Raw genomic sequence first — 20,022 nt, forward strand, 5'->3', positions numbered from 1 at the left:
GTCAGCTCCCACTATACAGACAATGTGGTATAATGGTCAGTGCTGGGCAAGAGACATGAGAAAGCCAGGCTCAAATCTTCACTCTGCTACCAAGTGTACTGATCCTACAAAAGCCTACATAACTTTTTGAACAAGAACTAAAACTATTCAAGGGATTATAAAGACATTCTCTGTAACCTTCACACCAGTCAGGAATAGATGTCTGCTTGAATTATGTTTTGATATTTGAAATAGTTTTACAATTTGACTTTCAGTGGAGTATTGCCTGAAAATGCTTATTCCACATACCATTTGTGAGGTGTCCAATGAAACAATCATTCTTTTCTCATCAGCAGGACACTCAAGAGCACTAGAAACATTTGTTCCTCCTGCACACATGGGAAAAACATCAATTTATTTTTATCTCATGTGCCTGAATGTTAGTTCCCTGATAGTTAACTATGGGGCTCAAATCATTTTTAAAATAATAAACAGTACTACATTTGAACTTGAGGGGGACTTCCATAAGTAGAATGTGATACAGCAAGCAAGTCTGCTGTTCAAAATATAAAAATCCCACTGGGGTACACCCAAGCCATTAGTTATGCATGAAGTAGCACTTTGGATTCTGGCCACTGAAAACAAGGAAACAAATTATTCTTTTAAAGTTATTAAATAGGTATATAACTTACCACCATATGGTATGATACAAACACTATGTTTGCAGGCTATTTCCACAATTTTAACTACATCATCATGACATTCTATAAAAAAAATAGAGAATTAAAAACATACCTAACATATCTGTTAGAACTTATTTTTATATTTATTAAAATTATTTAACAGTAGCTTGCCTTTACAGGCCACAACTGTACTACAGTGAAGTAAGCAAAGTCTTAGTATTTTTGACGCTTTCACTTCAGGATGAAAAAGAGTCCCTGCATCACCAATATTGGGGATGAGGAAATGAAAATATATTCAATGCTGGCTAGCAAAACTAGTCCAGATCATCAGTTCATTTGATTTTAAATCTTTCACATGCTGCTTTTCTTAAAAATCGAACCAAAGTGGCAACAACTTGCAAATAAAACTACCAAAACAAATTTACAATTTAAATAATATCAAATTACAGATTTAGCTGAAACTCAGAAAAAACGAAGAAGTAAAAATAGAAGTAAATCAACAGGAAAGTAAAACCAACAAGCCAGTCAAGGCCCAAAAGCCTTTCTAAAGAGCCAGGTTTCTACTTGGCACCTGAAGATCCAATATACTGGGGACCTGGTAGGTCCCCGCTGGAGAGGACATTTCATAAGACTGGTGCCCCAACTGAAAAGTCCCTGCTTCCAGTAGAAACCCACTAAACTTTGGTGAGAGAATGCAGAGCAGGGACTCAGATAATGATTGCAAGTCAATCTAGTGGCAGGAGTTTGCACTAGCTGAAGATTCTAAAAGCTTTTCAAGGGCAACCCCATGTCAAGTGTGTTATAGTATTCAAGTCTGGAGGTTAGTGAAGAATGAATTACCATGACCAGATTCGACTCCTTAGAAAGGGACATAATTGGTACACCAGCCAAAGCTGGTAAAGGCACTGATGCTTGAAGTTGTTATGGATATAACACATGTTAGGAGATGGAGTTGCAAAAGGGTATATCCAAAAGATGCCGAAGTATACATTTTTACTGGTTGGCAAGTAAGAGTTGAAAACACAAACTGTCAAGAACTGTTGCTTTGTGGCAAACAAAAAAGGTGTCTATATCTAAGGTTTAGAACAGTGACCTCAATCCAGCTAAAGCTAGACATTAAAGTTTCCACTTAGTTGTGACCAACTTGCTACATTGGTTTCAGCAGAATTTAGATCATCTGCAACAATGCTGATAATCAAGTGAAGGGGTGCCGGGGGGGGGGATGAGGGGAGCAAATGGCTGGATTTGGTGATTTTTATTACTGTGCCTCTCCCCAAACACACAGTAGTGAGCACAACTGCTGATGACTTGGGAAGGGCTGAGTCACACAGCCTGGCAGCTGGAAAGGGCTTTGCACTATCAGGCAACACCATGCACAACAGCCTATTGCTGTACACGCATACAACTGGGTAAGGGCCAGCAGGCCACAATAACTATAAACAAAACTAGCCATCTTGAACCAATGCAATGCCTTTTAAACAATAAATTATGTGTTCTTGAAATTACTAGCATATGTCAAGTTTCTTTCTTTAGTAAGAATCAGTTGCCTGCAAATATCTGGTTGAAGTTACCAAATCAAGACTTTCATTTGATCTTCCAAAACCTAAAGGTATGTGCATACTGAAATAAGCTTCAACTCTGTCACACGTTTGTGTGTTTTGATACTGTGCCCATGTAATGTCTATTTCCAAATTCTGACACTATTAAGGAAGAGACAGGCAAGGGGAGGATAGGCTGTGTTTTACAAAGGCCTTTTCACCATGCTGCATAAGCAACATTCTTGGCAGACTCCCAAACAGCATTCCTGAAACAAATACTGAAGATTCTGTATTCTGCCAACATCTGCAAGTGCTTTTCCAAGATCAAGTTCAATTTTTTCACAGTTTCTAATTTTGCTACATTGGATCTCAGGGGGCAAGGGAGGGAAGACTTTGAAGAATGAGAAGAACTTTCTAAAGCGCTTACCTGGCCACACAACTACATCAGGAATTCGTTTAAACATTCCTTCCCTGAGCAAAAACAGCTCATGTAGGCAATGACCTGAAGTACAAGGGGAAAATAGGCTTACAAAAAATGCCCAGTTAAAAAAACAAACATGCAGTTAAAATGCACTCTTGTGCATGCGGATTTTATCTTACCATGAGCTCTGAATACCCTAGCGTCTGCTTCTTGAGAGTACGAGATTTTAGCAGCTTGGAGATCTTGGAGAAATTCTTCATTTGTAATGGAGGGAGGTACATCACTAACATTTAAGGATGCCTTCAATGTAAAAGAAAACACACACACACCACAGCGTTCAGTGTATATGTTCAGAATAATAAGCTCCTTCAAAAACTGCTTTCAGATACACTGTTAGAAGAGCAACGTCCAGCTCATGCCAGCAGTCTCTCTTGTGGCACCAATTCATTCTTGCATTATTCCCTTTCCATTTATATTTATTATCACATTTATATACTGCCTTTCTTCCAAGGCACCCAAGATGACTTGCAATTTGAAAATGCCCAGACAAGTTAATGCTATAAAATGTAGAGGGAAATGTAGTCCTCCTAGGGCAGCGTTTCCCAACTAGTGGGCCACCAGATGTTGTTGTACCACAATTCCCATCTTTCCTGACCATTGGCAATGCTGGCTGAGGCTGATGGGAGTTGTGGTCCAACATCTGGTGGCCCACTAGTTGGGAAAGGCTGTCCTAGGGCAACTGGTCACTGATGGCACAAACTCCCTGGCCTGACCTTCCTCGCTTCTGACTTCCTTTAGGTTACACAGATCTTAAGTAACCCCAGGAAAGGTGGGGAAGGGGCCGCTCCAGCAGTTCTCAGGTCACCAATGACTCTTATCTGGAGCAGGTGGTATGGGCATCCTAGCCTGAACTTCTTTGCTTCTGCCTTTCCTCAGGTCCCACAGGTCTTTCTTAGGTTTTATTGTTATCATTTAAGAGTAACCAAAACCATTTCCTGAAGGCTAGGACTGCATTCACTCAATCCCACTTACTGCTGCTGAAATTGGATAAAAAAATCCTTAACTTTCTTTCCAGCTAATGGTCAGGTCATTCAACATTACTGCTGTATTTCAGAGGCTTTTTGTTTTCTTCTCAGCCTCACAAGACCTTCTCTCGGTCCCACCAGTTAAAACAGCTAGGCTGGTGCGGACGAGAGAGAGGGCATTTTCGATTGTGGCCCCCACCCTCTGGAATTCCCTGCCCTATGACCTTCGCCATGCCCCCTCCCTGCCAAGTTTCCGCCGAGCCTTGAAAACCTGGCTATTCAGGCAGGCATACAAGATTCCTGGGCTGGACTAGTTTGATTGTGATACAGTTGTGGATGGTTTTGATTAATTATAGTCTGAGGTTTATGACTTATGTTGTATTTTATATGTTGTATTTTATCTTATCTTATTCTGTACGTCGCCTAGAGTGGCCGTTAATTCGGCCTGATAGGCGACTCAAAAATAAAATTTTATTATTATTATTATTATTATTACTCTACCTATGTCCCCATCTGGACCCAACAATGATGCTAAAGGGAGGTTTCGCCCTGACAGAATTTGAAGGTTGTGCCCATATCACCTGCTTTCTCCCTGCTTCAGTTCTGCCTGTATTGTAGGAAACATAGTTGAGGGACTGGCACTGGACAGACTCCTACTGAAACAGGGAGTTTCCACACCTGGTGCTTCTCGTCTATCCATTAAGTATCATTGACCACTAAAATACTCCTCTGTATAACTGAAGTAGGTTATACCTAGAGCCACTTCCCGTCCATTCACTAAGAAACTGAAGGTTTTAAATCCAATCCACTTCCATTTAACTCAAGGAAAGGCATTTACAAGCCCACTTGCAAGTCCTTTTTATGAGATCTTGAGCTTGTTCAAAACTTCATTATATTCCCTTTCTTGGAAAACAAGCCTAGTTCTCTGTTGACGTCTGCTCTAAATGCTTAATTTAGTGCTGTTGCAGCAATAATTCTAACAAGTTCTATTGTAATAATCTAGTGCAATATTGATAATGAAGTTCAGTGTAAGAATGTAGGCAAGAAAGAGTATTATGCCTCAACAACAGTCAAGTCATATCATGCCATGTTTCATTTCCAAAACTTCCGAATGCCAGCCAATGTACACTTTTTCCTGGATTAAAAGTGAACTTTACAATAATTGTGGAAATACTTGTTTCAGTCTCTGTGATACAACTAATATGCAATTGTATTCGTGCCAATATTACAAGCTAAAGATAAAATCACCAAAGTTCAGAACATGGAACCGGTTGCAACTGTGGTTTGCAGCACTTGTGGCCAGGAACAGGAGGGGCCTATAACCTGGCTATTGCACAGAGGGAGACCTACAGACCTCCCTGCCTCCCCAATGCTGGTCTACTGCTCTTCTCAGGATCCTTGGGCCAAATTCTCCCAGTGCCCAGGGAAGGCTGCATATACGGACTAAGGAGCACATCAGCATGACTTATTCATTTTGGACTTGACTCGTGGCACACGTGCTAAACAAAATGGTGACTAGTGGTACAGAATAGAGTTTCAATGTTCCACAGCTGATTGTAATGAGCAGGTAGCTTTGTTAGAATTTTATTAACTTAAAAGTGTACTTGCTCCTATGTATTTGACCATCTAATTGGTCAAGTATCTTGTGGGGGACAGGGATAATGGTCAAAGAATGACTAATTAGTGACCAAAACACTTCCCAAGTATAGTATTATTATGTTTACTATTTAACATTTTACTCATAGACCAACTTAGTAGTAGTAAATCATAACATTAAAAAATACAGATTTAAAACAATTTTAAAAATTAATATACAAAAGCGAAACACCAAAAGCCTGTTAAAATAAAAACATTTTCAATCTGTGTCGAAAAGGGAGCAATGTAATGTCACTAAGGAAGGTTACAGGAAAGCAACAAAATCAGATCAGATCAAAGAAAGTACACCTTATTTGAACAGATTCACACTGAACAATTTAGCAAGTAGCCATAGTGCGCTGATAGCAAGGTTGGCAAAAACCTCTACTCGAGTCCTTCAATGGGCACTGACAATAGGCCAATGGTCTGACTTAGCTTGAGCCAGCTTTATACAATGCCTTCCAAAAGTAATCAGACCCCTGACCAATGCTCTCATACTACTGTATTACAAATGGTACGCTGTAATTTTGTTCTGTATATTTTATTCTGAAACACTGAAACTCAAAATCATTTATTGTAAGGTGGCATTAGTTTTATGTTGGGAAATGTTTGTAAGAAACATAAAAAACTGGAACATGTTGCTTGCATAAGTATTCAATCCATACACATTAATATTTGGTAGAGCCACCTTTTGCTGCAATAACAGCTTTAAGTCTTTGGAGTACGTATGTACCAGCTTTGCACACAGTGTCAGAGGGATTTTGGCCCATTCTTGGAAGATTTGCTCCAGGTCATTCAGGTTGGTTGCATGTTGCTTGTGGACCGCCATTTTCAAAGAGCGCCACAGCTTCTCAATGGGATTGAGATCAAGACTTTGACTGGGCCTCTACAGGACATTCCACTCCAATGTTGCTTTGGCCTTGTGCTTGGGATCATTGTCCTGCTAAAAACTGAATTTCCTCCCAAGCTTCAGTATTTTTACCAAGCTTCAGTATTTTAGTGGACTGAAGCAGGTTCTTTTTCAGTATTTCCCTGTATTTTGCTCCATCTGTTCTTCTTTCAGTTTTACAAGATGTCCAGCCCCGCTGATGAGAAGCATCCCCACAGCATCATGCTGCCACCACCATACTTCACTGTAGGCATGGTATGTCTTGAAGCATGGGCAGTGTTAGGTCTGAGCCACACATAGCGCTTTGAGTTTTGGCCAAAAAGCTCTATCTTGGTCTCATCTGACCATAAAACCTTGTCCCACATCGCAGCTGGGGCACTCATGCTTTCTGGCAAACTTCAGACGTGCTTTCAGATGGAACTTTCTGAGTATCAGCTTTTTTCTTGCCACCCTCCCATACAGGCCAGTCTTATGCAGAGCTCTTCATATGGTTGACTGGTGCACCATTACTCTACTCCTAGCCACTGAACTCTGTAGCTCCTTCAAAGTGATTGTTGGCCTTTCTGTGGCTTCTCTCACAAGTCTCCTTCTTGTTCGAGTGCTGAGTTTTGAGGGACAGCCTTTTCTTGGCAGTGCCTCGGTGGTGTGATGCAGCTTCCACTTCCTGATTATTGATCCAGCTGTGATCACTGGGATATCCAAACACATGGATGTTATTTTGTACCCTTTTCCTAATCTATGCATTTGTATTACATTATCTCACACTTCTGTAGAATGCTCCTTGGTCTTCATTCTCCTTCAGACCCACAGCCTGACCAATGATCCTTCAACAGTGGGGTTTTATCCTGACAATGTGACAGCACCTTTAATGGTTCACAGGTGGAGGCCAATGGTAAGGAAATTCTGTCCTTGATTGGGTAATTTCTTTCATCTGTGTAAACTGGCAGCTTCCACAGCACAGAGGTTGAATACTTATGCAAGCAACATGTTTCCATTTTTTATGTTTTTATATTTCCCAACATAAAACCAATGTCATCTTACAATTGATTTTCAGTGTTTCAAAATAAAATATACAGAACGAAATTACAATGTACCATTTGTAATTCAGTACTATGAGAGAATTGGTCGAGGTCTGATTACTTTTGCAAGGCACTGTATGTTTCACTCAACCACCTACAAAGAAATCTTAGACACTGCAGATGCGTTAAGCCAAGTTAGGCTTCCCTGTATTTACTTACTCTTGGGGTAATTTTATGCTCCAGACTTCCACCAAGGTTTTTCTCTATCCATTCTCTCAAAAGAGGCAGTGTCATACCACCTAGCCGGTACCTGAATCCAAAAGTAATATAGTCAGTTCCCTCTAGCCTGAAACTGGTGCAAATCTAGTATTTTATGTCTTCAAATATACACATGAATAGTATATAATTTCTGGAAGGAGCGGACTGAGGATCCTGAAAATGACAGATCTGTCAGCCTCATCTATATACGCAAGTTGCAGAGAACTTTAATACTAGGAATTCTTAACCACAAAGAAGTGCTAGCATGGCTTCTGAAAGGGAAGTCTTGCCGGATAACCTTTCCAAATTCCTTGGGAGTGTGAAATGAACACACTGATAACAGTTATGTCCTTTTGACTGTCAATATAGATGTTGAGTTAGTGGCCCTCCAGTTCCTCAAGAAAACATAGTTGTCATGTGACAAAAACCTTTTTATTACACTGCAGCTAATAAAATAAAGAACATGAGCAGAGAGAAGAAAACTGAGGTACTCTAAAGTTCAGTATTGGGATCAATGCTGTTTTAACTTATTCTTAAGTGATCTGGTGATCTACGATGTAACCAATTTTCCAGGCAATAAGCTATTTAATAGGGAAAAATATGAAGCATACTAAAGAATTTCCCAAATATCTTTCTGGTCTAGGTGATTAAGCAACAAAATGGATTGTGCTGATCACTCGGTCCCAAAGTGCAAAATTATATACATTGGACACCCCCAACCACCCCAAAAACCCCATCAGAGACTGACAAGCTCTGAATTATTGCAACTACCCAGGAAAGAGCCATAGGCCTCAGGAACCTTAGTGAAAATGCCTGCTGGGGCTGTTAGAGGTAAATTCAGCACTAGGAATAGGGCTGAAATAAAAACAGTGTCACAAGTGTATACACTGATGGCATGCTCATATTTAGGATATTGTGTACATTTCCGGATGCCCGAAAGAGAGCATCCAAGGAGGGTATCACAGAGCTGCAGTTAGTACATAAAGGACAAATACAATGGATCTGAGGTTTAAGCCTATTTCTTTCAAATGAGTCTTAAGAGATTGGGGTTTTTTACTTTAGGATAAAATGCAGCTAAATAGGGGGCAGAGGCTTGCAAAATTATATTGTATCTAAATAAAAGCTATTTCCTAAAAAAACCTAGAACTCATCATATTAACTGATAGCAAGTTAACTATAGAAGGCAATACAAATACTGTATTTCCTGAAAATAAGAATGCCAGAGTTGCAGTGCTTTAATACAAGTGGTGCAGCTATATTGGGAATACTGTATACGATTCTTTTGGAGATGGGATGACTAGGAGATCATACAGCTGAGAAACCAAGATGAATGGGTGTTAGAGCATCTTCCTTATGAGGAAAGGCTACAGCATTTTGGGGTTTATCAGTTCATAAAAAAAGGCACAGAAGCTTTTTAAATAGAAGTTATGCATACTGTGAAGAAAGCAGAAATAATTTTGCCCCCCCCAATACTACTAGACGTTTGGTTGACCGAATGAAATTAAGAGATAGATAGATTCAGGAGACACAAAAGAAAAGTATGCCCTCACAGAACACACCATTAGCTCACCAAATTCACTGTCACATTATGTGGTAATGGCCAGAGGCTTAGATGACACTCTGTGCCTCAGCTGATCACTCCCATTTGCTTATGTTTCTGCTTGTCTGTGAGAGTCAGCAGCTGAGCTGCTTAATAAGAAGCTAATGGTTTCAGGCTTGCTATTGTTGACCACACTGGAAAAAGAGGGGAGTTGCCAGCATCTCAGAAAGCACAATTAGGATGCATAGTAAGGGTAGGGCTCTGCCAAATTCTCTAATGCTTGTCAGACTAGAGCATGGGTGGCTAAACAGTGGCCCTCCAGATGTTACTGAACCGCAACTCCCACCACCCTTAACCTTTGGCCATGCTGGCTGGGGTTGATGCTGTTGAACCACAGCTCACATCTGGAGGGCCACTACTGAGCCACCCCTGGACTAGAGAGAGGGAGGGCTTAAGAGCCCTTTGCCTGCATTTTGGTTCACACAGGATAAAACAGCTGATGTGTGTAAGGGGGTGGAGTTATGCTGGAGATCAAACAATCTCCCAAGTATTTGAGTCTGGGTGATAAATCAAGTCTCAGAGTGTTATAAACTACCAGAAATTACCAGTCACTCCCTCCACTTTCTACAAACCCATGCAACCATCAGGGCAAGAATTTTAGTTTTACTTTGTCACCAATAAACTCTTTAAATGAATGTAATATGAATAGACTACATGCTTGACAGTCAACAAATAGTTGACCTTTGTTTTTACTGTATTTGTAGTGGTTTTTACCGTACAATTTTTTTACTTGTTGTAAATTGCTATGTTTTTAAATGAAATAGCTGTATATAAATCTTTATAAATAAAGTAAACAGATAAAAACCCTGTGATCTTACCATGCCTAATATTTATCATCCATTCCATGCTTTTAAATCCCCCCAAACACTATGGTTGTTACCTTTTTCCTGTGAATTCTGCTTGTCCCTTCTTATTGAAAATGAATTTTGAGTCATTGTATCCCCATCCATTCCATTTAAAAACTTCTTGCCTGAAAATGGAAGGAGGATAAAAATAATATGATCTGTTAGTTCAGTATAATTGTTTTTGTTTTCAAAACGTTATATCAAGTTGAAAGATTATGTAGGTGATGTGCAAAGCCATATACAGTTTCTCAGTTACTTATAATTACTCGGGGTTTTTTTTTACATTACTAAATTAGAAAACACTGCTCACTGAACACACACCTGAGTTATCAATAAGCACAACTTTATACAGATTGTGTTTTGACCAAAAAAGGGTCTTACTGGGTCCAACAATGAATTTGAGTCTAACATTAAGAAATTATCCCCAAGTTTACACATTCTCTGACCTACTAAAACTGCCTCGTACAACCCTTTTGAGATTTACACAGCATTAGATGTTGCTGCCACTCCAAGCTTCCAAGTCTGTACGTGCATTCATCACATAATTGCCCATGTGGAAAAAAAATATCAACACAGAATGATCATAATGTATTCAGCAGCCCTAAGATGTGCCAAAACACAGGCTCTTCAATTATGGGTTCAATTAAGCTACAAGTTCCTAATGAAATTTGGAAGATAGACTTTATCCAGGAGCTGGATTATTTAGCATAATACCCCAACATGCTACATAGGTAGGCTTACTGACTTTTGATATCACAGCAGCAACTATACTGGGCCATGTGCTAGCATTTGTTGTAAATATCGGGAAGGTTTTTTGATCCAGGGGCGATGAACCTGTTTTAATTTGAAAGCCACATTCTCTTCTGGGCAACCTTCCAGGGGCCACATGCAGAGATGGGTGAGGCTAGAGGTAAAAAGTGGCTAGAGGTAAAAAGTGGCTAGAGATATTAGTGCCAATTTTAACTTTGTGCAGTAGGGCTAGTTTCTACACACGCTTACATATACCCCTCTATCCTGGCAACCAGGACACATTCCAGCCAGGCAAAAACCCTTCAGGAGGCTATGAAGGAAGGCTAATGAAGGGGGTGACCTGGGAAGAATCTCAAGGACGAGATACAGAGGCCTGAAAGGCCACATTTGGCTCCATGGCCTGAGATTCTCCACCCTTGAGGTCTGCAGATAGACTTGTCACCAGAACTGCTAGGCCAAATGTTGCATACAGGCAAGCATGTCTTAGCTAAAATAAACCAGATTAAGAATTATGCCTTGAGGCTTATTTTTTATAAGAATAAAGCAAAACAAGCGCACTACATAACTAATTTGCCTGTTGAATGTGATAACTTGTTCTTCAATCTACTGTGTTAAGATGATCCCCAAAATGCTTCCATAGGAAAATGCTTCGAATTTCACTGAGAAAGTAGCATAAGAAACAGGACGTTAAGTAATTCTAGAATACGTTTCTATCTAAAGCACGCAGCTTTAAAGTTTATGCTGCCAGCTTTTAAAACAAGACTAGTCATGCTCGTTTACAAAGCAACAGAACTTGCAACATATGGATTCCCTCATTTTCCAAAGGAGCTGTTCAGGGCAGAATTATCAAAAGACCTAAGAAAGTTAGTAATTTGCAACCCAGGAATGGATACTATAACCATGAAACATTACTAAGAGAAAGTTACGATCCACAAAGCAGTATCCACAAGGTGGCAATGTTTCCATGTATTTGAATGAGGCAACCAATACTTTATAAGCTTTTCCTTTCAGAGTAAGTTGATATTAGAAATAAAGCGAAGTCACCAGTGCTCAACTCATTCATTCACAAAAGGCTAGAAAGGATCTTTCTGTCACATTTAAACATGTGCATTTTACATGCCAATAGTTGTTTGGATTTCATTTCTAGATCTGGACCCCACCATTTCATACAGATTGCCCTACAATCAGGGCGTCCTTCCACCAACCCAGATAACACCTCCCCAGAAGATAATAAGAAAATGAGGTTTCGTACTTGCATTTATTATTATTATTATTAGATTTATATCCCGCCCTTCCTCCCAGCAGGAGCCCAGTTCCTATTATGGAGTCATTCATTTTGAAATCAAAGTTGTCCCCTAGTTGTCAAAACCTACAGTGAAATTTGGCTCCCCACAAATACATCTCACTCCCTAGACAGCTGAATGAAGAGGTTAGAGCAGCCTTTCCCAACCAGTGTGCCTCCAGATGTTGTTGGACTACAACTCCCATCTTCCTGACCATTGGCAATGCTAGATGAGGCTGATGGGAGTTGTGGTCCAACAACATCTGGAGGCACACTGGTTGGGAAAGGCTGGGTTAGAGTATTGGACTAGGGCCAGGGAGACCAGAGTTCAAAACCCTACTTGACCATATAACTCACTAGGTGACCAGTCTATCAGCATAAACTACCTCACAGGATTGTTTTGATGATAAAAATGGGGAGGAAAAATATATACTACCTTGAACTCCTCGGAGGAAAGATGAAATATAAATGCAATACTAAAAGAAGAAGAAAAACAAAACATCAAGTAGACATGCAATCCACAAACATCCGTTTTTCTTACTATATACTTTTCATTTTCCCACTCTATCAATCTTGGCATGGAAGTGCAAATTTCTAAATTATGTGACAGATGCACCCAAGGCATACATGACTATTCATTTCAACTCTAGTCCAGAAATGTTAGCGGAAAATTGACCGTTTTTAAAAAATGCATGGTTTCATAAAATTAGTAACATAATGCAGTGGTTCCCAGGCTTTATAAGTATGGGACTCTGTTTGTAACTTCAAAAATTTTGCAACTCCCCCACATGCTAATTGTTGTAATCTTAGTCTCTGTTAATTGAAAAAATACACCATGAAGCATTAAATAATATCATTTTTTATTCATCACAAAAACAAATATGACAATGTTGGTATTTATTACCTGCCCTTCACCAGAAGAACCCAGGGCACGTTGCAGCAATATAAATAACTTTTAACAAATTTTGAAGGGCATTAAAGAAGGGAAAAAAGTAAACCACCCAGAGTGGTGAACAGAGCCTGGCTGATGCCAGGGCATTTGGACTGCTTGATCAATCTTCTCTCACTGCCACTGACAAAAGGGAGGGATGGGAGAGGTGCTGAAGGTTAGATAAGCCCAGATGGCCCTTTCTTTTGATGCCCTTGCTCAAGCGCTGTGCTGCTCAGCTCTCTGTGTGACAGGAACTAACTGTGCTGGCCAGCTGGAAGGGAGACAGAGGCAGCTGCACACACATGCAATGCAAGTTTGCAAGTTGGTGGGGCACAGACCAGCTATTGATTATTTTTTTTAATTAATAAATAATTCTTAGAGACCCCCCTGGGATGACTTCATGGCCCCCCTGGGGTCCCGACCCCCAGGTTTGGAACCACTGACTTAATGAGTGGACACAATACAAACCAAGTAAGGAAACTGGAATGGATACAATACTAATCAACTTCAAGTCCCATTGTGTGAGCGGAAGTCCCTTGTTTGGCAGACAGACACAGTCAGATATTGCCCTATGCAACAGAAGTGTATGCTACAACATTGTCATATCTTAATAAATTTAGTATTCCAATAAAAATAATTTCCAAGATAAATATAAATTTTATAAATATAAAATAACGTTTCCAATATAAATATTTAAAGACCTGCCTGACCCTTGCTCCAGAGAGAGGCTGCAGTTAATCTCGCAGCCTCTTGTATCTGCTGCTGGCTGGGTCAAGAGGCATAAAAGCCCAGCTGCCCTTGGGCGGCGGGTCTGCTGCTGGCGGGGTTGCCACCAAAGGGGGTTGCCCCGGAGCCCCTTAGGGAGTTGCGAGGGCGCTACCCCCCTTCTATTACCTTTTTTTAAAAAAAATAATTGTTAAACCAATCTAAAGGAGATTGGTGGTAGGAAGGGCGTGTGGTGCATGTGTAGTTCCTGCACAGGGTGAGAGCCTGTGCAGTGAACTGATCGGTAGCAGAAAGTCGCCAGATGCCTTCAGAGTGAGAGTCTGTAACTGGCAGAAGGCTGGCTCTCCCTGGGTACAAGACAGGAGGGGGAGTAGATGGGCCCTGTGTGAAAAAGTGTGAATGGGTTTGACTGTTCCCAATTCTCGCAGAGGCCTTCTGGGATAATTGGCTCCAGCAGGCTTTGTTGGTGGGCTCATGTTGGGTCCATATCAGGTGTTTAGGAGGAGTCTTAGTATGGAGGAACATAGGTGATGCCACCCCAATTTCAATGATCACGGGTAAAGGGAAATATAGCCATGGGGATGTGGTGAATTACCATAGAAGATGAGGGCAAGGCTATCTGCGCCTTGTTCCTTGCTGCCACACCTCTCATGGATGGGTCCCTCGTTGCTCATCTGCTATGCCCCCTGGCCTGTGTGTGTTGTTGTTTAATGCCAGATCGGTACACAGTAAGACCACTCTCATCCACGATTTGATTGTGGATGAAGGTGCCAATTTGGTGTGCATTACTAAGACCTGGGTAGGTGAGCTGGGAGGAGTTGATCTGACCTTGCTTTGCCCACCTGGATACTCGGTGCAACACCAGCACAGGCTGCAGGGATGGGGGGAAGGAGTTGCTGTGGTCTACAGAACTTCCATCTCTGTCACCAGGAAACCACTCTGTCTTGGAGCTGGCTGTGAGGGCCTGCACCTGGTGTCAGGCCAAGGAGACAGTAAACTAGGGTTGCTGCTGCTGTACAGTCCACCCTGCTGCCCGGCAGCTTCTCTGACTGAGCTGGTGGAGGCCGTCTCGGCTGTGGTTTTGGAGGAGCCCAGAACAATAGTGCTGGGTGATTTCAACGTCCATGCTGAGGCTGCCTCTAGTGTTCTCGCTTCGGACTTCATGGCTTCCATGACGACCATGGGATCGTCTCAAGTTGTCACTGGCCCAACACATAGGGCAGGGCACACCTGCAACTTGGTTTTTGCTCCAGATGGAGGAAGGGGTGGTCTGGAGATAGGGGGGTGGATGTCACTCCATTGTCATGGTCAGATCACTTCATGGTGAAGTTTAGACTAATGGCTCCGATCCTTCCCTGCAGAGGTGGTGGACAGATTAAGATGGTCCGTCCCCAGAGCCTAATGTTGAGACCTATCCCAGTCTGCATCTGTGTCAGAATTGTTTAATATGTTTTTAAAAATGTTTTTAACCCTTTTTTAAAGTTGTTTTTTTTAAAATGTTTTTAATGCTATTTTGTTTTAATGTATTTTAAGATCTGTTTTTATGATGTTTTATAGTGCTTTGTTTGCCGCCCTGGGCTCCTGCTGGGGGAAAGGGCGGGATACAAATAAAATAAAATAAAATAAATAATGGAATCCACTGGATTCCTGAATGCCCTGTGGAAGTTCCCAGTAGATAGAGCAGGTGACCCTGTTGAAGTCCTTGTCATCCTGTGGAACAGCAAGGGGCGTCGGGCTCTTGATAGGGTTGCCCCCGAGCGCCCTCTCCGGCATTGTCGAGCCTGGCTTGTACTTTGGTACACCAGTGAGCTAAGGGCAATGAAACAGGCTGGACGGCGGCTAGAGCGCAAGTGGTGAAAGATGTGCTGTGAGGCTGATCGGGCACGAGTAAAACATCATAACCGTGCCTACGGTGGAGTGGGTGGTGGCAAAGCAGTTGCAAGCACACTTGGAGGAAGCAGATTACCTTGATCCATTTCAATCCGGCTTCAGGCCTGGACATGGGACTGAAACGGCCTTGGTCTCCTTGGTGGATGATATGAGGAAGGTGTTGGATAGGGGCGAATGCACCTTCCTCGTCCTCCTGGATCTCTCAGCGGCTTTTGATACCGTTCACCACGGTATCCTCCTGGGCCTCCTGGAGAGGCTGGGTATAGGGGGCACTGTAATGCAGTGGTTCCGTTCCTTCCTCTCTGATAGGTACCAGAGGGTGGCACTGGGGGACGAGGTCTCGGACCCATGGCCTCTCACTTGTGGGGTACCACAGGGTTCTATCCTCTCCCTGATGCTGTTTAACATCTATATAAAGCCGCTGGGAGCTATCATCAGGAGATGTGGGCTGCAATGTCATCAGTATGCAGATGACACGCAGCTCTATCTCTCGTTCAAGTCTTCACCGGGGTTGGCTGTGGAAACCCTGTCAAAGCGCCTGGAGTCGGTGAGTGGCTGGATAGGAAGGAATAAGCTGAAGCTGAACCCTGACAAAACCGAGGTACTGTTCGTGGGAAACAAAAGGCGGCTGGGGGATGTTAACTTGGTGCTTAATGGGGTACAACTGCCCCTGAAAGACCAAGTCCGCAGCCTGGGGGCCATTCTTGACTCCCAGCTGTCCATGGAGGCTCAGGTCTCGGCTGTGAGCCAGGCAGTGTTGTATCAACTCCATTTGATACGAAGGCTGCGCCCCTACCTTCCAAACCATCTGCTCCCATTGGTGGTATATGCCCTGGTCTCCTCTCGCCTAGACTACTGTAATGCACTCTATGTGGGGTTACCCTTGAAAACGGTCCGGAAGCTGCAACTGGTACAGAATGCAGCGGCTTGCCTGATTAAGGGTAGCCGCCGGCAAGACAACATTACTCCGGTGCTGAAGGAGTTGCACTGGTAACCAGTTGCTTTCTGAGCCCAATTCAAGGTGTTGGTTTTGACCTTTAAAACCCTATACGGTTTCAGCCCAGTCTATCTGAAAGAGCGCCTCCAGCATCATCAATGTTGCCTCCCAACAAGATCAGCCTCAAAAGACCTTCTCTCCGTCCCACCAGTTAAAACAGCTAGACTGGTGAGAACTAGGGAGAGGGCTTTTTCAATCGTGGCACCCACTCTATGGAATTCCCTCCCAAATGACATTCGCCATGCCCCCTCCATGATGAGCTTCCGCCGGACCCCAAAAACCTTTCTCTTCAGGCAGGCTTTTGGGGTGGGTTAGATTTTAGTGTTATTGTTGGAATTTCAAGGCTCTAACGTGAGGGTCTCTGGCAGATACCATCTTATCAGGAGGTTCGTTCTGCACAACATAGGAAACAAACCTTTACTGTGGTGGCACCTACCCTGTGGAATTCCCTCCCCTTAAATATTAGGCAGGTGCCATCTCTGTTATCTTGTCGGCGCCTACTGAAGATTTTCCTCTTTCAACAAGCCTTTTAAGTTAAGACCTATCCCAGTCTGCATCTGTGTTGGAATTGCTTTTAATATGTTTAAAAAAATAAAAAAAACCTTCCCCCCCAAACAATATGTTTTTAACCCTTTTTATTTAAAATAATAATAATAATAACTTTAATTTATAGGCCGCCTATCTGGCCGATGGTCACTCTAGGCAGCATACAATAAAACATGATAAAATACAATAAATAAGATATAGTCAGTACGGTACAATACAGAATTACAATATAATAAATTATCAACATTTCAGTACAGTGGCTAGTTCACCCTAGAGGTCTCAGAGGCTGTAAAAGCCAGATTGAAGAACCAAGTCTTCAAGCCCCGGCGAAATATTTCCAGGGAAGGGGCATGTCGAAGATCTACTGGGAGGGAGTTCCAGATCGAGGGGGCCGCCACAGAGAAAGCCCTCTCCCGAGTCCTCACCAACCTAGCTACTTTAGTTGGTGGGACTGAGAGAAGGCCCTGTGTGGCAGATCTCGTAGGGCGGCACAATTTATGACGGTGGAGGCGCTCCATCAGATATACAGGGCCCAAACCGTATAGGGCTTTAAAGGTTAATACCGACACCTTGAATTGAGCCCGGAAAATGACTGGAAGCCAGTGTAGATTGTAGAGCACTGGAGTAATATGATCGTACCGGCGGCTATTTGTAAGTAAACGAGCCGCCGTATTTTGTACCAGCTGTAGTTTCCGGACTGTTTTCAAGGGTAGCCCCACGTAGAGCGCATTGCAGTATTCTAAACGAGAGGTGACCAGAGCATGCACTACGAGTGGGAGCAGGTGAGCAGGAAGATAGGGTTGCAGCCTTCGAATGAGATGCAATTGACCCCAAGCTGCTCGGCACACCGATGAAACTTGGGCCTCCATAGATAGCTCGGAATCAAGGATCACTCCGAGACTGCGGACCTGATCCTTCAGGGGCAATTTTACCCCATTAAATGTCAGGTCGATGTTTCCTAGTCTTCCCTTGTCTCCCACAAGCAGTACTTCAGTTTTATCAGGATTCAGCTTTAGCCTGTTTCTTCCCATCCATCCACTCACAGATTCCAGGCACTTGGACATGGCTTCCACAGCCAACTCTGGTGAGGACTTAAAAGAGAGGTAGACTTGAGTGTCATCCGCATACTGGTGGCACTGCAGCCCAAACCTCCTGATGATGGTTCCCAGCGGTTTTACATAAATGTTAAATAGCATGGGAGAAAGGATAGAACCCTGTGGCACACCGCAGTTGAGGGGCCAAGGGTCTGAAACCTCGTCTCCCAATGCCACTTGCTGTTGTCTACCGGAGAGAAAGGAACGGAACCAGTTTAATACTGTACCTCCTATTCCTAATCCCTCCAGATGATCCAGCAAGATACCGTGGTCGACGGTATCAAAAGCCGCTGAGAGATCCAGGAGGACAAGAAATGTGAGTTCTCCCCTATCTAATGCCCTCCTCATATCATCCACCAGAGCGACCAAGGCTGTTTCTGTTCCGTGTCCAGTCCTGAAACCTGATTGGTATGGATCTAGATAATCCGTTTCATCCAAATGCGCTGACAGCTGATTGGCCACCACTCGCTCAATGACCTTGCCCAAGAATGGTAGATTTGAAATTGGGCGAAAGTTGTTTAAATCTTGGGGATCCAAGGAGGGCTTTTTCAAAATAGGTTTTATAATTGCCTCCTTGAGGGCTAATGGCAATACACCCTCATTCAAGGATGCATTTACCACCGCCTTGATCCCATCGCCCAATTTCTCTTTACAGCTCATCAAGAGCCATGTCGGGCAAGGGTCAAGGAGACAGGTGGTAGGTTTCACAGTTGACAGTACCTTGTCCACATCCTCAGAAGGAAGAGGCCGAAACCGATCCCATTGGATCTCATTATGACTGGTCAACTCTGGTCCACTATCTGCATTCACGGTATGCGAAATCGAGCTTCTTAGATGCTCGATTTTATCAGCAAAGTGTTTAGCTAAATTGTCACAGGAGGCCTTTGAAGATTCCAAGGGTTCTTGAGCAGCTGGACCGACCAGGCTTCGGACCACTTGGAATAGCATCCTGGGACAACACTCCGCTGATGCAAAAGAGGCAGCAAAGTAATCCTTCTTTGTTGCCTTTATTGCCACATGATAGGCAGCTACTGCTGCTCTAACTTGTGTCCGGGCATCTTCGGAGCGGGACTTTCGCCACCGGCGTTCTAGTCGTCTCACCTCCTGTCTCAGAACACGCAACCGTGGTGTGTACCAAGGTGCCGTCCGAGATCTTTCTAGGGGGAGAGGAAGTTTCGGAGCCACTCGGTCTAATGTCCCGGTGATCTTTGTATTCCATTCCGTCACCAGGGTTTCCACCGAGTGACCTTCAGCAGGTTCTAGTTCCCCCAGCGCATTCAGGAATCCTTCTGGATCCATCAGACGCCTGGGGCGGACCATTCTAATAGGTCCTGTGCCTTTGCAGAGGGTGTGTGGCATCGAGAAGTCTACATTTACCAGATGGTGGTCTGACCATGACACAGGGATAGAAGTAATAGTCCCTAACTTCAGAGCACTTTCCTCCTCCCCCAGGACAAATACAAGGTCGAGAGCATGACCGGCTACATGGGTGGCTCAGTATTACTAAGGTGCAGTTCCCAGGAAGTCATGGTTTCCAGGAAATCCCGAGGGGCTCCCTTGAGAGTGGTCTCGGCGTGCACGTTGAAGTCCCCTATCACTAACAATTCTGGGGACATCATACGTACACCGGAGACCACCTCTAGCACCTCGGTCAGGGATTCTGCCGTGCAGCGAGGCGGGCGGTACACAAGCAGAATCCCTAAACTGCCCTTCGGGCCCAACCTCCAGTACATGCAATCAACAAACTTGGTCCCATGGAGAGGAGATCTGGCAAAAACTAAGGACTCCCGATAGATGACAGCCACTCCCCCTCCCCGCCTTCCTTCCCTCGGCTGTTGTGCATAGCGGAAACCTGGCGGGCACATCGCCTCTAAAATAGGTGCCGAGGCTTCGTCCAACCAGGTCTCCGTTATA

General features: G+C 43.3%; 1 protein-coding gene across 1 annotated transcript in view; it reads right to left on the reverse strand.

Moving 5' to 3' along the window:
• The window catches only part of AGPS (alkylglycerone phosphate synthase), a 73,728-nt gene that overhangs the window by 37,169 nt on the left and 16,537 nt on the right, over positions 1–20,022 (reverse strand). The window contains exons 2-7 of the mRNA XM_061608381.1: positions 9,928–10,017; positions 7,409–7,499; positions 2,801–2,921; positions 2,628–2,702; positions 672–743; positions 289–368 (exon numbers count right to left, since the gene is read on the reverse strand). Of these exons, the coding sequence (XP_061464365.1) occupies positions 289–368; positions 672–743; positions 2,628–2,702; positions 2,801–2,921; positions 7,409–7,499; positions 9,928–10,017 (529 nt within the window). The remainder of the gene's footprint in view (positions 1–288; positions 369–671; positions 744–2,627; positions 2,703–2,800; positions 2,922–7,408; positions 7,500–9,927; positions 10,018–20,022) is intronic.

The sequence above is a fragment of the Rhineura floridana genome, chromosome 2 (genome assembly GCF_030035675.1).
Source record: "Rhineura floridana isolate rRhiFlo1 chromosome 2, rRhiFlo1.hap2, whole genome shotgun sequence".
NCBI classification, from domain to species: Eukaryota; Metazoa; Chordata; class Lepidosauria; order Squamata; family Rhineuridae; genus Rhineura; species Rhineura floridana.